Raw genomic sequence first — 26,203 nt, forward strand, 5'->3', positions numbered from 1 at the left:
CAAGTAGCAGACACTGGCAGCTGCTCATGACATGAGGTGTCTCTAGTGCAGAGAAGCACTGACAATTGAGACAAGATATCTTCCCACTACTGTAAATCCATCATGGCTGAAATCTCCTCAGTGCAGTGTCTGCTGATAATTTTACATGTGTGAACATGATGTTGAAATTAATTTATTGACACTCTTATTTATTTGCTTTGAGTATTGGGTAAGAACTCAGCTATTTGCCAAATAGTCTCCTATGAGTGCTGAAGGTTTTATTTGGAATCAGCCTGCACTGTAGGAGACTTGTTTTGGTAGGATTCCTTTGATTCTTGCCTATCCATTAGGATATGAGTTTGACCCAACACATTCTTTCAAGGTAGAAAGCTGGCTGAAACCCCACAGTTCAGCTTTAGATGAATTTCTGTTTTGTCCCACATATGCACATTTCACTATATGAAGAAAATCTCTGTATTGAGTCATCAGTTCAATTATTGAAACATTAAACCCGATTAACTTTTTAGTTTTCCCTAACACAGACAGTTACTTAAGTTCTATATTTTACTTACAAATGATCTAGTTATGTGATAAGCAAGCTCTTCTTACCATTCACCATTCAGCATTTCTGTTGAAAGCCCAACCAAAGTACTGCTGGCAAAGCAATCAAGGCCTCACAATTTTATGCCAGTACAATGCTTCACTGATCAATTCCATTTTGCTTTTTGAATGTAGCTGTATGCATATTTTATTACATACCATGATTTTTATTTGACAGATTGGGTTGGCTTATACTAATTAGAAAGGATATTGGATGAGAGCTTTTTAATGAAATAAGAGTGTTTCAGAAAGAGTCTGTGTGATCAAAGTGTGCTTCCTACCACTCCGGTGCAGATCTCCAGCTCCCAGAACTGTGGCTGATATATATCAGGCATCCAATTTACATGCCTAGGAATACAGTTAGGTTTTCTCTCCTAGCATAGAAAACCATTCTTACAGATCCTTCCTTTCCAGTATCCCCTGGAACTTTCTAGATAAATGAAACAAACCAGTATTTAGAAGTATATTTGGGAATAATGCAGAGGATTGTTGGTAGGCTAACATCTCCTGTAAATTATACAAGCATGCTGGATTTTATTTATTTATTTTTTTGCATTGGAAAGCAGGCTGTTCTCAAGGCTGTAATGTGGTGGTTGAACTCGGTCCATGCTTTCCTGGACTTTGCTACACCTGTAACTCTGCAGCAGAGTCTCCTGAGGGAGGAGACAGGTGTCCCTAAAAGTCCCTATGTGTCAACATTTCCCCCTCTCTTGCTCTGCTTCCTTGTAGCACATAGAAAAGCTATTTCTGTCCCACCTAATAAACCACATGTTGGCTTATTCTCTGGATCTCACTGTGAGGGCAAACTGAGCTCATTTTCCACAGAATTGTCGTCTTCTATTCCCGTTCCACTTCTCCTCCCTCAAAGTAAGCCTCCAAGCCTAGCACATGACCCAGTGTGGCCTCATCCCTTTTACCTCACCAAAAGCAGCACACTCCATGCTACCATGGAGACCACAATGGAGAACTGTCTGGAAGAATGGTAGCTGGTGTGGACCAATGCATACAAGGGTGTGTGCTAACTCTTAGCTTACAGGACTTCTTCCTGAGCCTCTGTACACTGACTGAGGAGATGTATTCCAGGGGTCAACATTTCTTCCTAGTAGGTACAAGATTTCTATTTTTGAAACGAAGTGTCTGCTTTTAGTCAATCTAACAGTGTCTCCAGTAGAAATCAGGAACATGATATATGGACACTTGTTACTGTACTATCAAATAGTGAGTTCCCTCTGGTAATCTTACAATGTAACTAAAAGTCATGTTGTATTCATAATGTCTGATCTTGACATGTTTGTCAAAATGCTACTTTGAGAATGCTTTTGGTCAAAAACTTCAGTCTGAGTCAGGGATAGGAAAATCTGTCATGTTAAAGTGTTTATAAACACACATGGACATATAAGTGTGTGTGTGTGTGTATATACATATATATATATGTGTGTGTGCACATATGAAAACATTCCTAATCATTTCATTAGGTTTTATGGACTAGTAGACTATACAAATATGTTGAAATAGCCTGCCATGTAACAGTTAAAATGGCATAGATTTGCCTTGGCCTCAATTACTTTTTGTATTCTCATGCACTTTGGAACCTTAAAGGGTTCCCTTAAAAATCTTTAAAAAGAAAAAAAAAAAGAAAAAGTTGCAAAGAAAAAAAAAAAGTCATTGATTGTGCAAATAGCAAGGCAGTGTATTAAAAGTATGGACAATATCTGACTTCAGTGAAACTATAACAATTATGCCAGCTGACACCTAAGTACTACAGATGTCATTTAACAACTGTTTAAACTGATGGTCTTTGATATCATCCCATTCACCATTTTACTGCAGTTCATCTTTGTTGGCATTAGGGATGATACCGCTGACTTGTAATAATAACATAATAATATAATTATTTGCTACATAAATTACTTTTATGGTTATTGAGTACATATATATATATTGTCATTGTGTTTCCATTTAATTAGTCAGTAATAAAAGCTTTCTTAACATTAATTTCAAGTTCTAGAAAATTTGTAGTTTTGTCATTTAGCCCACTTACAACTATTACAAAAATTTTTTTCTGATTAATTGGAATAATTACTTTGAATATTATTGATATTTTTGCTCTTAACTTTTTTGATCTAATAACAATATTTTAAAAGCTTTATCAACATGATACACAAGTGAAAAAAAAAGTGAAGCAGCTAAAAATGCAAAGAGACATGTAGAAATAAGGCATGCTTTTCTTTCTCTGTGGTCTGCACCTGATATATATATTTCAGGTTACCTCTTTGAAATGAGATTTACTCTTAATTTGCACCACTAACTTGAGAGAATTTATTTTCAGCCCTCTTGTATCTGTAGGTCATTATGAAGTGCTTTGATGTCTTTAAGCTCACAATGAGATTGGTCATCACACTTGATTAATGGTATGAGAGTCCCAAGTATATAAGTAACCACTATTAAAAACTCTAATTTGATCTCCAAGAACAGAATATCTACTTCTTGTAGATTTAGAGCAAAGTCACAGGTGTCCCTGTGTAAATGGGAAGGTTTCCTTCACAACTGGATATCTTTAGAGATGTGAGTGCCCTCAGTGAGGAGCACAGATCTCCACCATCACTTGTGGGGATGCTGTTCTCACCATCAGCGCAGGCATAGAGCCAACAGGTCCAGGGAGGGATTACACATCTCTGTTCAGCACTTGAGAGACCACACCCAGAGTTCTGTGTCCAAACCTCTGCAAGATGTTTGTCTCAGGGAGGCAAAGGAAAAACATGCTTTTCCCTCTCCAAATGGCTTGGAATGACTTTTCTGCTTGAGATGATGGGAGGAACACGTATCTGAGCTGATAAAAATCCAACCATAGTGGTTCTTTTTCAAAGGGCACAGGATGTAATGGCACTGTCTTGTCTTCTACTGCAGCTATGACATCTAACCATTGTATTTAGTACCTTTTTTGTCACCACACTGAAGAATATTCACATTTTAGAGTTTCAAGGGCTCCAAATCACATTTGGATCAAGGAGATGTGTGTTATTGGTAGAGAAACGTGTTATCCAGTGGAACACCTACAGAGCTTGATGGAGTTGATTGGAGGAATCAATGTAACCAAAATTCTGAATCTCACTGCTGCATGGGGCAAAGCAGCATGTGGCACATAACTGCTTCACATTCACTTTGTATTCATAACATTTACCCTTGATCTGGAATCTGGCTTCTATACACTCAGAAAAAAAAATGGTAAAAAATAAGTAATACTTGAGTAGGGTTGTGAGAAGTTTGGACTGAGCTCCTAATACAATTGATAGTGTTAATAACATTGTTGCTGAAAATAATAGACAATGGCAGGCTCAGGAGTGTCAAGATTTACATTTTGAGGTTAGATCAAGATGAAAAAATGAAATTTTGTTGCATTTGTAAAAAAGTATCCCTGAAATTCTAGCATCACAGACTGCATCAGGTTGGAAGTGACCCTGAGAGATCATCTTGTCCAACCACCCTGCAGTCAGCAGGGACATCATCTTGATCAGGCTGCCCAGGGCCACACTGAGGCTGATCTTTAACATCTCCACGGATGGGGCTTCAACCACATCACTGGGAAGCCTGTTCCAGTATTTTAACATCTCATTGTAAGGAACTTCCTCCTAATGTCCAACCTAAATCTACCCTGCTCCATTTTCAAACCATTAAGCATTAAAGCAAAGCAAACCAAAAACCCGCAACAAAAACAAAACAATTGAGCAAACCCCCAAAACAAAACCCCAAAAGACAAAAGCCCCCCAAAACCCAACCCAAAAACTCTTTAAGCATTCTTATTTTGTCATACATATAAATAAATTGGAAATGCCAATATTTTGTATTCTTTTACCAATTGTATATCACTTCATCAGTGTAAAAGTTTCTGCATCTAAGCTTACTGCTGCCCATGGAGTTTTCTTCTGTGATTGCTTTAATCATTATGATATTGTATGTAATACTGCACATATTCATCTTTTTTGCAGGCCAACCTTTACAAATCAGCACCTATGGTGACAGAAAGTCAGCTGGTATGTATTGCACAGCTGTGGTATGCTGATTTTCAACATTTGTGTAAGCACAAAATTCAAAGTCATGATTTTTTATTTTCTTAGTCTTTTGAAAGAAGCTGCAGTCAATATCCTCCTACAAAGCTGCATTGCTTCTACAGAGCTGCATTACCTCCTTCTGTACTGAATACACACTTGTTTTAAGTAACTGTAAATCCTGACACTATTTTTAAACCCTTAGATCAAATGACAAACTAGATAATCTTTCTGCATCTGCCTACATAATAACTATAGAGCTACTGCTGCTTCTTAGACTTCTTAAATATTCCAATTCTGCAGTTTTGTTTATATGCATCCATCTTATTTAAGTCAAAGATGGCTAAAGAAGTGAAAAACAAGGGTAAAATCAAATAAAGAAAGGGACATTATGCATCAGATGTTCATTTTAGCTCTGATTACAGTTTAATGTTGTTGTGGTCAAACTTTGTGAAGAGGAGCCAGAAGAGAGGTCATGGAGCCAGTCCAAGTGACAGTGACCATTAATGAGTGGTTAGTGGAAAAAAATGAGTTGTGCATGAGAAATTTTCCTTGTTGTATTTCAGCTAATGGAATTTTAGGAACTTCCTGAATCAGTTTATTCTGTTTAGTAACCTTTGACCACTTCTACTTTCACTATTTCTTCCAGGTTATTTTTGAAGCTTGTTATGCTTCATTCTCTACAACATTCTGCAGCAACAGAGTTTTCTTTTTAATTCTGTGTTGTGTAGGATAGTAATTTATTTGTCTTAAAACTGCCACTTGACCTTAGTTCTTTTACTGAAACAGTAAATAATTATTCTTCCATCACTTTCTAAATAGCATAATTTTTCTAGATATTAACCTTAATAGTCTATCAGTCATCTTTTCTTTTTCATACAGAAAAGTCAAAATTGCTTGATCACTCTTCATAAGTATCAATAATGTGACAGATCTTTGATGATCCTCGTTGCCCTTTTCTGTGTCTTTTTTAGTTTTTTTGTTTTGACATAGAAAGAATACAATCATAAACTGCTCCAAACAAAACACTTTCTGTTTGAATCATCATGTGATAAGGTTCTTTACTGTTATATCTACTCCTTTCTTAACAATTCCTAGTAATTTATTTAGTTCTTATTTATATTGAGCAGTAAGACAGTGTTTGCATAGACCAGTGTACAGTAAACCCAAGATGTATTTTCCTGACTAGTAAGAGTCCATTTCTAAGCTAGGTAGTTCATCACTGCATGTAGTTTATTTTTCCACTGTAAAATACATCAATGCTGAATTAATTTAATTTTCACCTGCCTTTTTCATCATCATCACAGAATGGCTTAGGTTATAAGGGATCTTTGAGGTCATCTACTCCAACCTCCCCACCATGGGCAGGGACACCTCTCTACTAGACTTGGCTGCTCAAGGTGTCATCCAGCCTGGCCTTGAACACGCACAGGGAGGAGGCAGCCACAACCTCTCTGAGCAGCCTATTCCAGTGTCCCACCACCCTCATACTGAAGAACTTCTTCCTAAAATCCAGTCTTAAACATACTCTCCCTCAGCTTTAAAACCATTTCCCCCTTTTCCTATTTCTAGACACCTTTATAAGAAGTCCCTCCCCAGCCTTCCTGTAGGATTTCTTCATGTATTGGAAGGCAGCTATAAGGTCCCCCCCAGAGGCTTCTCTTCTCCAGGCTGAACAACCTCAGCTCCCTCAGCCTATCCTCATAGCAGAGGTGTTCCAGCTCGTGGATCATCTTTGTGACCCTCTGCTGGACTCACTCTGACAGCTCTGTGTCCTTCTTATGCTGGGGACATCAGTACTGGATGCAGTATTCAAGGTGAAGTCTTACAAGAGCAGAGTAAAGGGCCACAATCACCTCTCTTGACCTGCTGGCCATATTCCTCTTGATGCAACCTAGGATAAAATTTGCCTTCTGGGCTGCATGAGTACACTGCCTGCTCATGTTGAGCTTCTCATCAATCAATACACCAAATCTCTTCCTTCAGAGCTACTCTCAACCCACTCTGCACCCAGCTTGTATTTGCACCTGGGATTGGCCTGACATAGATGCAGGACCTTGCACTTTGATTTGTTGAACCTGTGCAGTTGGCAATGGCCCACTTCTCTAGCCTGTCACCATCCTTCCGGATGGCATCCCTTCTTGTCTTTTATTCACCACAGCCATTTCAAAAGCCAGTCTCTGTTGTTTGCCCAAATGTATACTAATTCTGTTCTTTAGTATAATTTGTTCCTACTAGTTTGCACAGCTTGAAACGTCACACACAGTGATTTGTGATTCCTGCGTCCCTTCAGGATCCTGTAGTAAAGCCTGCCCCATGGTTGCCACTTTTCATTCTTCTGGTGCTGATTATGTCTGATGGAGTTAGTTAAATACCACAATTCATAGTGTGGCAATTTCACAGTGGAATTGCTTTGCAACTTTATTCATTCCTTGCACTTTATTTTCTCATTTTATTGATTTGTTCTTAAACCTGTTTTATCGACACTGTGTTCGAGACAGTTCCTTCAAATTGCCTTTGCCAGTGTGAGAACCTCCCTAAGTGCTTCCATGAGGAAAGATGAAGTGAGGAACAAATTAATTTTCAGCCTTGCTCTCTTCTATTACATGCATCTTTTCTATGCCTTGATTATATCAACTGGACCCATAGACTTCTAGTCACAAGGAAATTTATTTTTTTTTTCTTCTTTTTTTTTTTCCCGAAGTCTTTCTTGGGCTAATGTATGATATTTTTATAACTATGGGCTATATTTTCTTTTTATCATCTTTTCTCTATTTTTCTCTAGACTGTATTTAAATACAACTGCCTGTTCTCATAGCAGCTGGGGCCATATCAGTTTAAGCATGATCGTAGGGATAATTGGTTTCATAATAATAGAGGAAAAAAATTGGAGGTGAACACGGCCATACACTTGCCAATGAGAAGCTCAGTCTTCTGACTTTTGAGGCAAATATCACAGAAGGCTGATATTCATACAGCCAAAATAACTGCTGCCCCTTAAGAAGGATGACCATGTCCATACTGCCTATGAAGAGGCATCCTGGCCCAGGCTATCCTCCTATTCGTGACTGTATGCTTGCTAACCTGCACCGAAACTGTGCCAGTGAGCAATTGTACCAAATCAGTGCAAATGATTATGGATCAGCTCTTGAGCTTGTGTTTTGGCCTGGTGTAATTTGCTAATAGGGCTGCAGCCATAATGTGACAGCCCATTGCTATAGAACAGCCTTTATTTTTCAGTTTTGTTATGGGAATGTCAACATTTTTCCTTGGCAAAACTGACTCTTAGCTTGTTTCCTCCCAGTGTTTGTCACTTGCTATCAAACAAAGAGTTCAAGTTTTTAGTTTTGGATCAACAATTTTATAGAGCTAATAAATTATTTAAAATCCTGGTTGCTGGCTGATATCTGTCACTGTGATAGCAGTCAGACATAAACACATGACTCAGTCAGCACTTGAATGGGGCATTGTTTAGAAAATGCTTCATTATAAACACTTCTACAGTATGCTTTTAGAAGAGGCTTCCTACATAATGAGAGCATCTTATCCTTGATGTTTTCAGATACCTCAGTGGGCATTTAATTACATGTTTACATGGTGTGGAGGAGGTCTAGAAGGTCACAGGTCCTTAGGCTGTGTAATTATGACTTGATTACAATTGTAGCTTTCCTTTATTTTTTAATATTTATCTTTCTGTTGAAAGCCAGAAGTCTTTCACTTGTACAAACTCCTCTCAGAAATCTTGGAGAGCAAAATAGGTGTTTTATGGTGAATCCTGCAAAGGCATAGTCAAGAACTGTCATAATGAGCACCCTTTCTTTCACTATGCTGAACTTCTTAATGCAAAGGTTTTTAATGTAACTTGCAGATATTAATATTTTACAAAATTAATATCACCTCATGGCTGAATTTTTGCTTTCAGCTGCATATGTTTCTTCCTATTTGATGAGGCAGATGCCCCAACCTTTGGGAAGGAGAAAAGTCAAGCTAAGGGAAGATATTTTGCTGCTTAGGCTTGCTCTTCTTAGCCATGTTGTACTTCTCCTCACCTCTGTCACCTTCATGACAGTCCCTGGGCACTGCTCTGTCCTTCCCTAGGCCAGAGGCAAACGCAAAATACACAGAGATGTTTCCTGCCTCCTGCACCCTCCCCTCCAATGGGAACCCCTCTTTCTTTGTCCTTGATGGATGTCTCCAGATCTTAAGGGGGTCCATATCTCAGTTTACAAGATACATCCAGCAAGCTCAACTGCATCATTTTAAGCTACTTTCGTAATAAGCTTCTCTTTTTTCCAGACAGGATGCTGAAGTGTATTGCACTTGTAAATAGGCAGCATGGTATTATTAAATGTGCATAGCCTGAATCTTATGCATAAATTTAATAGTGAATCAGGTTTCTTCACTGCATTTTTGTACCCTGCTGCAAACTGAGGATGGATAGCTGTGACAGAACCTCTTTCTCAGTCTGAGCTAGGCAAGCTGCCCTTCTGGACTGCAACCACGGAAGGAACTCAGCAGCACTGCTGCTGTTATCTATAGCAGTTGTGACAAAGATTGCCCACTTTCTATGGGATAGACATAAGAGAGGAATATAATTCATTCATTTAAATGTTTGATTTCAATCACAGACACCTCCAGGGCTTCAACACTTTCCAAATTCCAGTGAGAATGTACAATTTTTCCTTCCTTTCCCTTGCTTATTGACGTTACCTATTTTAAAATTACCCTCTAGCTGTGGTTTAGAGTTTATGCCACAATCCATAATGCCAGGCCTTACTGTAATAATTCTGAAAATCACAGATGTAATAAATTGACAAGTTAATAGACAATTTTTTTTGGTTGGCTGGTAGCTAACAGAAAAATCTTTTTCCTGATTGAATAATCCCGTTTATCTGAATGAGGGGTATCACACATCCATGCTGATTAAATTCTCTAAAATTGTACTTTTCCAAGTGAACTCTTAAAGTCAAAATTCAGCATGCAGTCACTGGTATTATTCCCCAGTAAGACTTTCCCTTAATGTGTTCCCACCTGGGTGTAAGTTAACAGCATCTTGTACTTCCTTGTTTTACAGTTACTGTTTTGAGAAGCCCAGGAAAGAATGTGCATCATGAAAGAAGAGCTGTGGCTGTGCATAGAGCATGACTTAATGAACCTATCAAGATGCAGTTGAACTGCTAGCAAAACCAGACAGCAAAACCCACACACCACAGACTGACAGCCCAGCATCTATTTATGTGGTGGTAGTAAACAGATGTCAGTGATGAGGTTCTGGCACATAAAACCAACTCCTGCCGTTTTTTTGTCCACAGTATGTGTTAAAAATAGGTCAGGCAGCATGACACCTGAATCATTTTCTTTTTATGAAATATGTTATAAAAAGCCCCAATGTCTAACAAACATTCTGCATATATGTCAAGTATTTAATTTTTATTCCATCTCTTTTCTCCTGGGTGTGCCATGTGTCAAGACAAAACCTGGTGTCATTCGTCCTGTGCTGGTGAAAGGAAAGAGTGCACAACAACAGGAGGAGCCCTATCAACCCAATCCTTTTAAGAAGTACATTGAAGAAATCAGTGATCAAGATATTGAGCAGGTGAGTAACACTTGCTCTGAAGGATTCTCTTTTTTAAATTTTTTTTTGTGTAGCCTCAGCTAATTTCCTTAGAGATTATTGAATATTCTTAGATTCTTGTTTTGACTTGGTCTCTTCTGTTTTGCAAAGTAAGATGATTCTCTGAGGAGCACTTGGCTCTAGGAGGAGAGTCTCTAGGCTGGAGATAGGCAGCTGGGCTTTCTACAGGGACATATTCTGGTGGTCTAAAGACCTGTAAAGGTGAGAACATTTTTATGATGCTGTAGGAAACGCTGCAGAAAACAAGTGGAAATCCTGTGTTCCTCTGTCAGGCAAATGTCTGGATCAGATTTACTGGAAACTGTTTCCTCCATTTGGGGTACAGACCTGAATCCTCTTTAAAGAGAAATGGGGTCTGCAAGGGCTGTGCAAGGTTCTCTCTTCCCTCTGCAAGGGAGACTGCAGAAGAGCCCCAGTGATTTTTTCATGTCACTCCTCAGTGTGTAGCCAGGCCCGTATGCACTTCCTCTCACAGTTTGAAGGGACAGCTTTTTTGCTAAACATGAAGGGCATTAATGGGCAGTCCATGGGGCAGGAAAAGTGATGTTTTTTCCAATAGACCTCTGCATAAGGCCATAGACTCACTTTGCAAAAATACATCCTGAACTTTGCTGACCCCTGTGAAGCATTGTCTCTGAGAAATCCCAGATAAATTGTTCTTTCAGCCTTTTTTTTCCTTTTTTGTGGATCTGTGTTTGTGTGCATTAATCTGAATTAAGCCTTAACTCTGATGCACAATCTGAATGTCCCTGTAGGAGCTTGTTGTAAACCTATCTAGTATGTTTGGAATCTTCCATCTGGAGGGTAGTAAAATGAGACAAGTAGTCCTTTTGTCAGACACGATCTAAATAAAATACCTTGTTAATTGAATTTCTCTTACTGCTATGCCTCTCTAGAAACATTAAAGGGAGACTTTAGCCATGGCAATCCTCTCTTCTTCCTTTCATAACTGAATTTTAAAAACATTTTCATTTTAGTTCTTTCCCTTCTTTCCCATAGCTTGGGCACTCCGTAGGACAATTCTTGCATCTTTCAGGAGTACTCAGAAAGATTTATTTGTAGTATTAGTGGGTTCCAGCAACATATATGAGTGGCATTGAAAGGTTTCTCATTCTATCGGTTTCTAGAGCATGTAGGGATTATGTAAAACAACAACAACAAATTAATAAAAAATATGATTTACAACTTGTCTCTGAACTTCTGAGGCTGACAGTGAATAGTTGACTTGAGACAGATGAATTCACAATGAGTTTTTCATGCTGTAGCTTAATAAAGACTTTCTGATGCCAGGGCACTATGCTGCCATTTCCTAGGCTGAAGAGGCAGAGATGACCTCTGACTGCTGCTGGAGAACTTCTGGTCCAGGCCACCTTAGTGGGAGCTCTCTGCAAAGGCAGAGGTATCTTCCCTTTCATCAGGGCCGGGCATTGATTCCGCTGTCCATGGTTTTGCTGATGAGGGAATAAGGCAATTACCAACCTTTGTATTTTCAGGCAGATACAAACCTGAGTTATGCCATAGTGTGAAGCTTTCTGACATTTGAAGCTAATTGTGAAAACCTTAGTACTGGTCCAATACAACAATTGCCAGTACAGCAGCCAGATCTAGGGAAAACAAGGAAGCACTGAACATGTCAGTATATGCTTATGATTTCAGCTCTTGCCTCTAGGTTCAGGTTTCTGGTACTGACAAATATCCCTTGTGAGTTGTGGAGACTTGGGTGCCCACGTGAGGATGTTCACAATCTTACAGGAACTGTGGGCTGCAGCACTGCCTCTGGAAGTGGGCTTGGTGCCCAGACAACAACTGGAAGTTGTGGTAGTTTCTAACCACAGGGTTGTTAGCCTAGAGGGACATTCATCCTCCTTCTACACTTGGTTTCAGTAGTTAGCATTTTCGACTGCACAGCAGCTTGCTTCCAAGACTGGGATGTGCTCCCACCAATATTGTGACCAAACCAGGTAAATTGGCCTCTTTCATGGGTTATAAGAGTTGTAGATTACAATGAGACTAGAAGCTAGGCTTTTTGCTCTCTGTGGAAGAACCAGTGCTAGTCCACTTGTCCTCAAATAAGAACTCAGCAGGCATCTATCCTAGCTGAGGGCCAAACACTCAGCTGGTTTTCCCTGACTTTCTTTGGAGATTTTCCCAGTCCTGCTATGAGGCTCAGCTCTTATATTTATGTCCTCTTGCTCTCTCTGCATTTTCTTTTCCTTTCCAATATCATCACCAAAAACATCCTCTCCAGGTTGTGTTACTGCCCCTCCTTCACCCAGCCCATCTTGAAAGGACAGACCTTTTCATGCTGCATCTTCAGTGATGGTACAGAGTAGATGAGGTTCCAGATGGCACCAGCTTTACAAAGTTCTCTATTTTGATATATTAGATGTCTGCAATACCTCCTGTCCCTGCCAAGCCTCCCAGTGTGACACTGAGCACTGATGACTGTGTGGGTGACATTCAGTTAAAGTCATAACGATGCAGCCAGCCATAACTACTAATCCTCAGGTTCACATTCCTGTATTGGACGTGTGGGTTTTTTTTGCCCATCAGAGTAGCTTCCTTGCTTTTCCACTTCATTAAGGAATATCTCCATGCTGAAAAGACCATTTCCCTTGTAAACAAAAATAGTGATTTTTTTCCTTTAACAGGCAGTTGTTCTCATCCAGATAATCCAAAGTAACGTTTTTGAGACTTCAGTATAACTCAGTTTATCATTGATTATTTTATAGTGTTATCAAATAAAGGTATCTGATTTAAAATGAGACAACTCTATTGTCAGAGACAGGTGAGATTTTTTTTTAGCATTACTGGTAGTACTAGTAAATATTTCTAGTAAAATGTATTGCCTTTCTGAACTGATGTCACTATCTAGATAGATGTGGCCCAATGCTTATGAAAACATATAAACCATATGTGCATACTGGCCTAGTTTAACAGAAAGAGAGCTTTATTTACCCAAGAAGTAAATATTCACCAATTAAAATAGTTTTTAACATGTTTCTGTTTTGGTCTATAGTATTAATACTCTTTGATAACCAAAGGAACATTAATTTTGATCTTATTCACCTATTCAATGTTTAACAGCTGAGTCGATACTTGTTGATAAAAAGCCTGACAATATTTTTCTATTATATCTTATAATAACCCTGCCTCCTGTACCACCTAATTACAACTGGAGCTAATAATGTCTTTAAAAAGAAATAATTTAAATTTTCATCATAAATAATCAAAATAACAGGAAAATGATACAGAAGACACAGCGTCAAGTTTTGAACTCCAAACTGTTGGATCTAATCCATAAAAAAAACATCCTGACATCACAAGAATTTCTTTCCATTCTCTTCTAAATCTGGTCTGTCATCTCCATAAATCCCCTGGAGCTCCCCCTCTCTACTCCTCGTCCTTTGGAATAAGGAACAATATGCAGTGTGGCTCACTTTCTGTCTCTCCATCCATCCGTAAAACATGTGGTCATTGTCCACGTAGTCGATCTCGAAGTCACATTTCAATCATCTGTTGTATTTTGCTCCGTCTTCCACTAGAGGGCAAAATCCACTGCCATAAATTCTTGCAGTCGTTTGAAATACGTTGTAAATACACCCTTGAGAGCGAACAGGATGTGCCAGTGCCTGGACGTGCTACTCTTCACCCAGAATTTCTTTTAAAAATGACCTGAGATAAGTATTCCCTCAGAAACGGGGTATGGGAAAACCCAGAACGATCACCTTTGTTTTATATCAGGTGGTGCGAGGTACAGCGAGCTCCTTGGTTCAGTATCATTTAATTTGTTGGTTCAGGATGCAGCAGCTGTTTCTACCTGAAAATATCTGTTGAAAGGATACTGTGGTGTTGTTTAGGCAGACTGGACCCCGTGACAAGTTGTTTTTTGTATGAAGCATCACCAGGTAACTGAATCTTCATAGCTGATGGAATTACACAGATGCAGTTGAAAAATAAATCTGTGGAGGTTTTGTAGATTCTAACCATTCAGAGTGAAGAAATCCATAAGATGTGCCCCATGTGATTTTAACTTTAATGGGAGAAGACAGAAGGAAATAAGATATAATTGTTTTCCTTCTGTTTGGATAAGAGCAGAGAAGGCTCTCTCATCTGCTCACAGGCTGCTTCTGAAATAAAAATGTTGATGATTCTGTTGTCACTGTCCCTGTCATCTCCCTTGTTCTCTCCTTCCCCACTCTCCCTCCAAGGCATCAGACATTGCTGCAATTGCACTCTTTGCTCTTGAATAAGTATATGAGTCGAACTTTTTTTTTATTATTATTATTAAAAAATGTTAGTTTTCCTTTTGATTGGAATAAAACAGCTCAAGAAGGTGGACTTGAGCACAACTATTGAAATGATGGAAAGCCTGAGGTAATATTTAGCTTTGTGGTTAACTCTAGGGTGTGTCTCTGCTGTGAACCCTCACGCCTTTAACAGAGGACTTAGAGTGGAAGAGTACAACTCTGCACCTGAAGTATTGCGTCCAGTTTTGGTCCCACTAACTCAAAACACATGCAGATAGATTTGAGAGATTCCAAAGGAGGGCAGCCAAGATGATCAAAGGGTTAGAGAATCTATTCTATGAGAAAAGACAGAAAGAATTAGGTCTTTTCTCTCTGGACAAGAGAAGGCTCAGGGAGGACCTCATCACAATATTCCAGTACTTAGAGGGTGGTTACAAAGAGAATGGAGTCTTTCTCTTCACAGGGAGCCACATGGAGAAGACAAGAAACAATGGGTACAATTTGCACTGGGAGAGGTTTCATCTTATATAAAACAATATTTTTTTTTTACAGTGAGAACAACCAATCACTGGAACAACCTCCCCAGAAACGTGATGGAGATCCCATCACTGGAGGTTTTCAAGATATATTTGGACAGGGTGCTAGATAACCTGACCTAGACTCCTTTAACCACAAAAGTTTGGACCCTTCTGACCTGGGTTGATTTATGATTTCGTGATTCTTATGGAGGCACAATTAAATATCTGTCAGAGCAGAGAGCATTAGATTTGGGAAATCGACTGTTCTTTCAAAGGAGAAAGGAATGACCTGTTTTAGTGAAAAGGCAGGGGATGAGTGGGTGTAAGTCCCTCAGCTGGGGACTGCCTCTCAGTTCCTATTGATTTTCAAAGTGCCTTTATTTTCTGTCAGCAAGGGCTAAGCACACAATTCATGTGAATCCCTGTGAAAATCTCCCTGTCTGTTAAATATTTGCCAGCACAGCCTTGAAAATGTATTGGAGGGAGCTGGCTTTTTGCAATGGGTATGAGAAATGTTTAAGAACTATTATTTCTGTACCTGATCAGAAATTACTTACCAAGAGTGAAGTTGTGAGCTTGCAAGAAACAAGTTTTCTTTAATGTCCAGCTTTGGGCTGAAGCCAATGTAATGTTTTTTCCTGGATCTAAACGATGTTTTCTTGCAATGACTAAATGTTGTTTTGTTGAAACTGTCAGCCTTCCATATTCACTTGCAGGTATGCAGTCTGATAGGTAAGCAGAATATTTAAAGGAGATCTTTATTATCAGGTAAATTAAATCAATGGTGTTTACCTCACCATTCAATCTTCTACTCATTGGAGTCTGGATTTGATTAATAGCAGCATAGTGTGAATTGACATTCTGTGAATGAGGAAACCTTTCAGGGTTGCCATAGAAAAGGACTTTTCTCCCAGATATCATCCCAGCTGCTTTTATTTCTAGAAGAAAGATTCTTTCTCTCTTTTGAACTTTGATTCTTAAATTCTGTAGTTGTGTAGGTGTACTGCAGTTATCAGCCTTCTGCTGTCTTTGACTCAGAGCAAATGCTTTAGTATAGAAGAAGAAACCAGAAGCTAACAAGCCAGTTCACTAGTGTTGTGCTTCAAATTGGACCTCCTCCTTGAGAAGATATTAATGTTTAATATTGGTGTGTTTTCTCTGTATGTTTTTTTATGGCGTTGCTTGGGCTTAGTGAGCCATTTTAATGATAACATACTTAGATGTAATTTCTAGCACTTTGGAATTGGTTTAATAACATCTGCATAAAATGCCTCTAGAGTTCTTGCTCGGTTAGTATCTAAACATGCTTTCTGCAAAGCCATTAAATTAGCATCAGAACATGAAGGTAGCTTAGGCTCAACAAGAGACAGAGTGACATGTCTTAATTCTAGCAGTGGCTGGAAAGAACTCTGCTAACTGCTCCTGCAGGTACAGCTTTTTTAAAAAAAAAAAAAAGAAAAGAATTGATTACAGTGTTATTCCTTTTGGCCTGGCTAGTTAGACAATTTTGAGAGCTTTACTGTCTTAATTCCAACAGGAGAAGCTGCTGATGGTTGGACACTGTCACTTCTTCAGTGTACTTCTGCTCCTTTAGAAAACATGCACACAAAAAGTGGTTTTCTGGAACGAAGTAGGATCAAACCCCAACAGGCAGTATCCATAGTTAGAAATCAAAATCTGCTTTCCAGTGAATACTGTGCCCAGAAGTATCCAGGTTTCTTCTTGGAACATACTTACATCCAGTTCTGTTGCTTTCAGCTTTCTCATTTATACAGGTTGTCTCTGCTGGGATAGCTTAAACCAGTCTTAAGCACCAAAAAGTGCTTCAAATTGCTTTGTTCTTAAAAGTCTCTACATAATATAAATTCTTAAAAGTCTCTACATAATATAAAACTTGAGTTCAGTCTTATACTGGCTTTCTAGGATGGCTGCATCTACAATTTTGCCTAGTGGATTTCAGGCAGACATTTTAAATACATAAACCAATATAAAATATAATAGAAATTCTGGTCTAGCTAAACGTGCATTCCTGAGATGTCTTTATCTTAGCCTTCTGTATCTTCAGATTAATATGTGAACAAACATTTTAGGAGAGTCAAAGGAAACACAACAGTCCACACTACAACACTCCTAGCATCTGCATCTGTCTTTGTTGGTTTTTGAAAGGTATTCTATGACATTTCCCATGGTGATGGGGGAAAATGGGTCATAGACTGCTGCTGGTGCTAGCATCCTGATCACTGATCAGATTTGGACTAGATGCAGCTGTATTTCTAGCGAATTTTGAAACCATAGGAAATGGCAATGTTAAAAAAATAATCACTATTAATGATTTGACAGCTGGTCACTGCAACCTGGGGTTATTATCTTTGCTTGTAAAATAGCAATAAAAATAAGAGACAGAACTACAAAGAATAGAATAGGTTGTTACTAACAGCAAAAGCAGAAACACAATGAGTGAAAAATATCAAGACCTTTTCCAAGGTATCAAGGAATCATTTGGATTGTATGAACTAACTCCAAGCAGAGTTCTACTCCATGTGATTAGAAGATACTTATCTCCTCTGCTGTCTTACTCTAGGGTTGTATATGTTGTGATTTTCATGCCTCATGTCCTTGTTATGGACCTGGTATCCTTGCTGGCCACCAGCTCCTGTAATCATCTGTAGTGAAATTAGCCCTCTGAGGAATTGCAGAGCCTGATTCCCTTACTGCAGAGAATAGAGGCACTTACTGTGATTAACCCAAAGTCCACCAGTAGTGAAATACATTTTAATATTTTATGGAAGTGATCCAGCCCAAAATATCGAGGTCACTAAACACAATATTCCAGTTATGAATGGGATGTCTTTTGATTGAACACTTACTTTTAATTTTCTAAATGGCTAGTGAGAGTTTGAAAGAGAGATCAAAATGTTTTGCAGAAAGCTGCTGATATTTTCAATTGAAAAAACATTTTGGCTGAAAATCCCAAGCCAATTTCATTGTAGACTGGCCCTGCATGAGACATTGAACTTGGCCTGGGAAAAGACAGCCAAAGGTAAATTGATGACTTCACTTAGAGATAAGGAATCCCTCCTGCAAAACCCTGTCACTCCTTCAGCCTCAGGTATTCAGACACAAATCCTTCAGTCTCACTCCACTCTGGTGCCCTGCAGGACTGTGTCCTGTGGGAATGTGACAGTGAGTGTGAGTTGTCCTTTTGGTGAAGGTACTTACCAGTACCTGGAGACAGTTTTGACATCTCCAAGTTAAAAGTGCACAGTAATGCAAAATAATGATCTGTAGATCAGTCAGGATGTTCTACTGTATATGTGGCTGAAGGCACATTATAAATCTTTGTTGTGATCACCATTTCTACTTTACTTTTCCTTTTATAGAGAGGTGAAAGGTGTAAAAGAATGGAGTGTTTAACTGATTGAATCCGTGAGATGGATTTTATACTGTATCATTTCAGGGAAACTACAGGCATCATAATTATAAGTTGTCACTTTACATTATATATTTTCTTTCGCCTTAGTGGAATGTAGTCCTTGCTCTGCTGCTGGGGGTGTTTTACCATTTATTTGTACCATATAATTCATATTCCTGTATTCTTAAAAAGTGGTTATCTATAAAACAGTTTTATAAAACAGATACACTTGTTATGCATGTATAAATAAACACTTTTTGAGAAATTAGTAATTTTTCCTATTGTGAAGGAATGACTCTATGTTTTATAAGAATCTAGAGTACCTAATTTATTTTCAAAGTATACGAAAGTCTTAGAAGAGTAGTTTGAAATTATAGCATATATGTGAATGTTCTCTGGTTATTACAGTTGAAACATTCTTATTTCCAGTGTGCGTAATCTCTCACTGGCTCCAAAGAGTTTTAAGCCTGTGACTCAATTAGCAAATGTTGCAAACACTCTAGAGAGTGACTGAGATTTGTAAAAAGGGCTTTAGATTGAGGACACCTCAGAAAGCTTTTTATTAGTTCAGAGGCAGCTGTGATTCATAGCACAATAAAGATAAACTGACCTTTTTAAAGGCAAATATGTCTTCCTGATTACAGAGCAAAATGAAAAAACGTCTAACTAGGATGTTACATAACTATCTCTTTTTTAAGCCTTAACTGGGTCTGTAAAAGATTATTTGGGCCATGTATATAATTTCCCTTTGGACTTACATACTACAAACACTTATGCATTGTCAGGATATCCTGGTCAGTGCTCTCTGTTTATTTATTTATTCCCCTGACCCCCAAGGCAAAAAAAAAACCAACAAAACAAACCTGCAGATTTGTCTAGCTTGCTCTTTCACTGTTCTTAGAAATAATAAATAGCATGTTACCAGTTAACTGAGTGGCATCTGGAAAAATTTAGAATTATGAATTAAACTTTTAAGAGTAATGCAGAATTTTGTAACTGGCAAAGGAATCAAAAGCAAGGTTGTCATCTTCCACAATCAACAGATACAATTCTTTACGCTTCTGGAAGAAAATAGGGCTTCTTGGCAGCTGCTCTCACCTGGAGATGAAAGATTGCTGGTGATAGATCTTGATGAGGTCTCACTGTGCTTAGGGCTGCATGTTGTACTATAATTCATATAAAAGGATGAGTTTATAAGGTGGGCTATCTGTCCTGTTAAATGTCCTTCAAATACCTTGGGCTGAACACCATGCAGAGAACAACATGGAGATGCCAATGCCCTCCTTTAGTATTTGCCCAGACAATGAAAGACCTGATTACAGCACTCATCTCACCTTGCAGAGATTCACTGTTATCTCTCTTCTGAAAGAGTCCAGGCTTTACCTACAGAAGTGGAAAAAACAAGTACTCTGGGGCAGCAAGTTCAACAAAGCATGTGGGCCTCAGGTGGTGTGCATTCAAGAACACAAAAGTTGTATTTATAGGGAAAAATCAGGGAGGAAAGAATAGGACTCTGTAGACTCTTGATTAAACTTTTGGAGGGCATGAGATCTTTTTCACAGCAAGGCTGACTTGTTTCAGAATGTGCCTCCAGCTCATTATAATTAAGATGAAGTCACCCAGCCCAAGACACTTGGCTCCTCTGCAGCTGGCAGAGGCAGAGCAGTACAATTCTAGAGAAAACTCAGCACCCTTATTTCAGGGACCTGCAAGACCTTAAGAATTATTTCAGTAAACAGAGGCAACACTCTGCTTACATGCTCTGTTTACTAATGTGCTGCTTAAAATTCTTCATAAATGTGGCCATATGTGACTTCCTTAAGACTAAACCTCCCATTGTGGCAAAATCAGGTCTCCAGATATCCAACTAGTAGAATGTATGGAGTTTTCAGTGATCACTTTGGGAGGTTTATGTCAGAGAAGCCCCTTGAAAACAGAGAATTGTATATTGTTCAGTTTTTCTCCATCTTAAATCTGTATTAAATTTTTCCTTCTGTTATTAATCAGTGAAATCCTTGTTTGCGTCTCCAAAATTATCAGCGTTAACAGCGTGTGTCCAGAAAGTACAGATTGTTTTCCCCCCTCTATGGAGACTATCACACATGCTGGTTCTTTAGTTTGAAAAGAGGATGCTGTCAACATGAAGGAGGTAAATATATTGCTTGAACAAAATAAAAATCATTAATTTTGCCAGGTCTGAGGAGGGACTTGAGACCTCAAACTCAAGGAACAAGATAAGGCAGAATTATGACTCAGAAAGGAATTTCAGATTAACAAGGTAGGCAACGAATACCAGCAAGAAAGGCCAGGACAAGATAACACAGTTAAAGTGCATTTTTCATTGATTGCTTTTGGGGAAATTTGAGGAAAAGAGTTGCTGCATTCTTGGATCACTACCTGCCTAGGGAGCTTTTCTTTCTTGCAAGAAGTGGCCTATTCTCAGAAAACTTAGCTGCACATCAGAAAGTAAACAGAAAATGACCAATACTTTCCCTCTTGTCTTTGTGCTTGACTCTTATTTTGCCTGGGTTACAAAGATGCCATATTCTGGTGTAGCAATAGCTAACTCAGCTCCAGGGTTTATTTCAGTGAAATAAGCTTGCCAAGATACCACAGGTGTTGCTATATATTTGTACCTGTGTATTACTAAGGTTTGCCTGTCCTCTGTAGCTACTTCTGCCTCCCACACACGGCCATTAAACTGCCACCTGTGTCTCCTCTGAAAAGCTGTGCTGCAGCAGTGGGGTACTGTTAAGTTCTGGGGGCTGCCTCAGTGTCTGCACTGATTGAAATGAGGAGCCAGTTGTGTGGCAGAGGGAGGAGTGTTGCTGCTGAGAGCATTTAGGCTCCTTACACCTTCCTTACCCTCCTTTTGCTTAAAATTATTCCTTTGTCTAAATTTACTGAATGAAAAACTTGTTGCCTAAAGTTATTCACTTGTCTTTTAATTTGGATTAAAAAAAAAAAGAAAGAAAAGAAAAGAAGAAGAAATGAAATGGTTCAAAGTTCTGTAACTGCTGCTGTTGTAGCTAGGGTTGACTCCTGCTTCTCTGAACATGAATCAGAGCAAATTTACAAAGATAGAGAGCCATACCAGCAGGTCCATAAGATAATTGCAGAAAAATAGAGTGTATTCCACTTTAGTATTCTTTGTATATAGGGCCAGTTCAGCAGATCATTTTTGTGTCTCAAAATGCACAATTTCAAAATGAATTTTCTTAGGGTCAGACTAATGTTTTTTTAAGCAGAACATGATTTGTGAGTTTACTATTTGATCTAAATACCAAAACAATGCCTGTGATAATTTAAAAATATTCTTCCAAGATTCTTTTCATACAATTCTAAAACATCCAAGCCTAAATATTTTCAGTAACCTTTGCTCTAAAAAGGATGCCTCTGTGTCACTTTGTAGGAAAACCTCACAATATTATGATCTTAACACTGCCTATGTAAGCTCCATCATATATCTTGTATTTGACTTAAAATATGACTGAAATTGATATTCTTGCATCACATCCATCAAACTTCATACTCTTATGCAAGTCACATAATAGACAAAACACTGGAAAATTACTGAGATCTAAGAGCTCCCTTCTGCACATACTAATTACTATTATGCAGCATTTTTTTTAGTTAAATATTTGTATGATTTTTGTCTAGGAAATTTAAAATTGAGAACACTTCTGGAAGAGATTTAAATGACAGATATTCAAAGTGACAGAAATACAGTTGCATTTTAAAATAAATCTGTGTGCATTGTCTCATGCTAAGTGTATTATAAGACAGGTGCTCTTGCTGTGATTTTAACTTGAGATGCCTCTTTCAAATTGGAAAGTGATTTATCATGTCCACACAGGTTTAACTATGGGACTAGTAACAGAAAACACAAATGGGATCTCATTGCTTTTCTGTCCTTTGCTTAACTGAATGTATTGACTTTCATCACTAAACTTTAGTGATATTTTATACAGAAATTGAGCTGATAATGGATTTCTTTTTTCCTATTTTTAATGTCATGCTCTCTCCAATCTGTGACATCTTGGCTCATCAGCCCAGTCATCCCATAGTGCCTATTCCAGAAAATGAAGCTCTCAACTCTGACAAGGTAACCAGTTGACATTTAATGAGTTTAAACATTTGCATGCTAGTTTTATCTTTTATTTATGGAGTTTGTGTAGAATTGATGAGTAATGATGTGCTGACTTCCCAAATCTTTTTTTTTTTTTTTTTTAAGTGCATAAAGACTAGATAAGCATTAATTATTTGAAATGATTAATGAAGAAAAAAAACAGAGTTCTTTTGCAGGCTATGTTGCTTATGTGAATTCGAAGTAACACTAAGATGTACAATTTGGGTTTGTGATACAAGATGTGGGATGTTAGCAAGATGTGGGATTTATTAAATTATGCAGTTGGTCCCATTTAAATCACATGTTCTACAATTTGTAGTCATTAGTATGGCTTCTGTATTAAGTACCAGGTACAATAACTACCAGAAGAACTTAGGATAATTAATTATTGAGAATTTTGTAAAAGACTGTCAAGAAAAATAAAAAGACAACATAATACCAGTTTGCCCAGCATCAAAATTCAGTGCCAGTTTTGTTTAACTTTGAACAGGGACACAAATCTTCTGAACTCTAGAACCATAGTGGTTACCACTCTAGATAATTCATTCAGTCAGAGAAATCTGCTGCAGATAATCAATTTTCTCTTGAGACAGAGCACATAAAAGTTTAAAAGGTTCTGCTGGAACAAGGTCATAAACATGAAGCTGAATTATAGTCTCAATGCTAAAATAAACATAATTTAATTAACTATCTATATAGGTTTTGGCATAGAGCATCTTTAATTAAAGCACATTTTTCATATTAGTTTAGAAATCCACATAAAATGGCATAACTTACTATCAATAATAGCATTATGAGTAAACTCATGACACAAAAATGAATTTACTATGGAGAATTCTTTGGTTACCAGGCACATGCTCATAATTTTTTCACAAGGTTTTTGATCAGTTTAACAATACATATAGGAATGATAATTATGTTTTTGTAACAGAGTTTATTTTTTAAATTATTATTTTAAAATTAGATTCTGGTCTTGCTAAAAGCAGCAAGATGAACATTTAAATAGATGAAATGGATGTTTGTCAATAATTGCTACCAAATGAGTACCAAAACAAGAAGTAACTTTCTTGTTTTGAAAAATACTGAGGGATATCTGAGGTGAAGCCCTTCACATGCTGGAAGGAGAGTTTACCTGAATTCTGAGTTTGTTACAGCAGTTATATAACCCCATAGTTATATGTTCCCATGGTTTATCTCAGTTTCCATTGAAAAAACTTCTCACTTGTTGCTGTTCTGCATCAGGAGTATGTGAGACATGAACACAGCCTTTTTTTCTCACGTGCATCCCTGACCTCTCTGAACAGGACATCAGGGACTTAAAGCTGCTTTGTATCATTTTCTGTTTGAATCTTCATCACAAGCTTCCAGTCTCATCCCCTTTTCCTTGACATTGACCTTTGCTGGTTTCTACACCACCAATTCCATTTCCTCTGCCTCCCAGGACCCACTTGGTTCTCTCAAAAGCAGCTGTTACGCTTTCTGCTGTGGATCTATCCAAAGGAAGCCCCAAAATGATTAGACAACAAATAGCTTGCTGAGCTTCTCCAATAGGTTGATTTTTTTTTTACCATCTCATCTGTACAGTTTCTGAAATATTATGAAGAAAAGGTATTTCAGTAGAGGGACTGAGTAGTTCTAAGGATGAAACTGATTTATGCTATGTAAGGTGTTCTAAAATGTGTATATATATTTATGACTATATGTGTATTTGTATGTATACATATATATATGCATGTGTATACAGATATATATGCAGCCTCTGATGATGCAGCTGATTTTCCTGGATTTGAAAATATCAGGAAAACCATATAAGATTTGCATTATCATGTAAATTCCAAAATTTGCAAAATCATACAAGATAAGGAATGCAAATCACAAGATCCTCATTTCTTGTCCTTTTTCTTTACAATTTACATATGAAGGGAGAGATTTTCCTAACGGAAAGAGAGATCTTTTCAAAAAGAATGCTTTTAAGAAGAAAACATAATTTAACTGATGCATTGTTGCCATCAGTTCAGAAAGTGAAGTATCTCTTACCAACATAATAAAGTCAGGCTATAGAGACTGAGATATTTTTGAAAATGTGAGGTTGCGGTATGCTCCAAACTGACAATGACAACAAAAGTGCAAAACTCCTTTGGTTAGAGGCTAACTTGGTCTGTACCAAGGCAGATAAAATACAGAGTACAGTCTTCTAAATTTCCCCCTGTATTTTAAGCAAACACTTTGAACAGAATTTCTATCAATCAATTTATTAAAAAGCTTAAATGTACTCCCACACTTTGAACATTCAAACCGTGACACAGACAGTAAGAACCTCTGATGAAATTGTGGTTCCATTTATGAAGACCAAAGACAATCAATTGGAAAGACGAGGATCAGTACTCTTTATATTTCCCTTGATTAACATCCCATTTGGTGACAGGCATTCACCACTTACAGTAATATTATCTGAAGGCAAATGGATTAGCTTCAAAGTTAAAAAAAGAAAAAAGTGTCAGATACCATTTGGTACAGATGAGCAAGCTGAGTTTTTGTCCTGGTTTCCTGGGGCCTGTCACTAATGTGTACTTTGTAATTGACTATGATTATACAGTTGGACTCCAGTCCACATGTAGACACAGAAGAAAGAATTATGTCAGGGTCACCAAAAGCTAGTCAGGAAATAATGTCAAGAGATGATACGTTTTGTGATTTCTCTGTTACAAATCAAAGAAAGTCTTCTCCAATGAACTTTTCAAAGAAGTTGTACAGGGCATGTCATCTGATTCTTTTCCCCCGTTTTTAATCTCATTTTAGCAGAAAGAAGTGATTGAGGGACATCATGCTGGCCATGTTGAGACCAAGAAACAAACACATCTAGAGATGACCCCTTTGCTTACTCTCAGTCAAGAGGGACTGATCAAAGACATCTGTTTCCCTTGAAATCTATTGCTGGAGACAGCACTGGTATTCAGAAGGAGAACAACATTTATCTACCTTGGAGACAGATAGGAGAGTAGCACAGAGCCAAGAGCAGCTCCCAGCATTCAGGGCACTCTTCTTAGCTGCCCCAAGGGCAGTGGCTTCTTTCAGATATGTTGTTGAGTTGTTTCTGAAGAACCACCAAGTTTTCATAATTTTTTATGTGGTTGGTTCTTCAAAATTGTGTTATGCTCCTTTCCCTTTTCAGTGCAGTGAAAAATATGCGGTAGGCCTTGGTTGATGATTTTTATCAACACAACATATTTCAGGAACTTGTATTGTTCCTTCTTATTTAGGAACCTATCTTGAATCTAGGATGTGTTTATACTGAATTTACACTTCATTAATTTTTACACTTTACAATTTACACTCATAATCCAGTCTTATGAGTTTGGATGCTGAACTGATTAGTAAAAATTCAATCAAGTTATAAGCCAAAAATTACTGCTCTAATAAGAACCTTGTATCTCTGACCTATAATCTTCACCCTCACCAAAACCCCCTTCTTTATCTAAAATTATGTGAAAGCTCATACTTAAATTCTCCTCCTGCAATGTTCCTCCCTCAGAGACAGCACCACAGTGAGTGCAAGAATGATTTATGAGGTTCCAAAAAAGAATAGATGGGCAGATGCTCTGTGAAATGTAAGCACCTTCACTGACCTCTATGA

At 38.0% G+C, this 26,203-nt stretch overlaps 1 protein-coding gene across 1 annotated transcript in view; it reads left to right on the forward strand.

Moving 5' to 3' along the window:
• The window catches only part of MLIP (muscular LMNA interacting protein), a 99,728-nt gene that overhangs the window by 67,386 nt on the left and 6,139 nt on the right, over positions 1–26,203 (forward strand). The window contains exons 11-13 of the mRNA XM_054383774.1: positions 4,566–4,610; positions 10,096–10,221; positions 22,492–22,545. Of these exons, the coding sequence (XP_054239749.1) occupies positions 4,566–4,610; positions 10,096–10,221; positions 22,492–22,545 (225 nt within the window). The remainder of the gene's footprint in view (positions 1–4,565; positions 4,611–10,095; positions 10,222–22,491; positions 22,546–26,203) is intronic.

Source organism: Indicator indicator, chromosome 9 (genome assembly GCF_027791375.1).
Source record: "Indicator indicator isolate 239-I01 chromosome 9, UM_Iind_1.1, whole genome shotgun sequence".
Lineage (NCBI taxonomy): Eukaryota > Metazoa > Chordata > Aves > Piciformes > Indicatoridae > Indicator > Indicator indicator.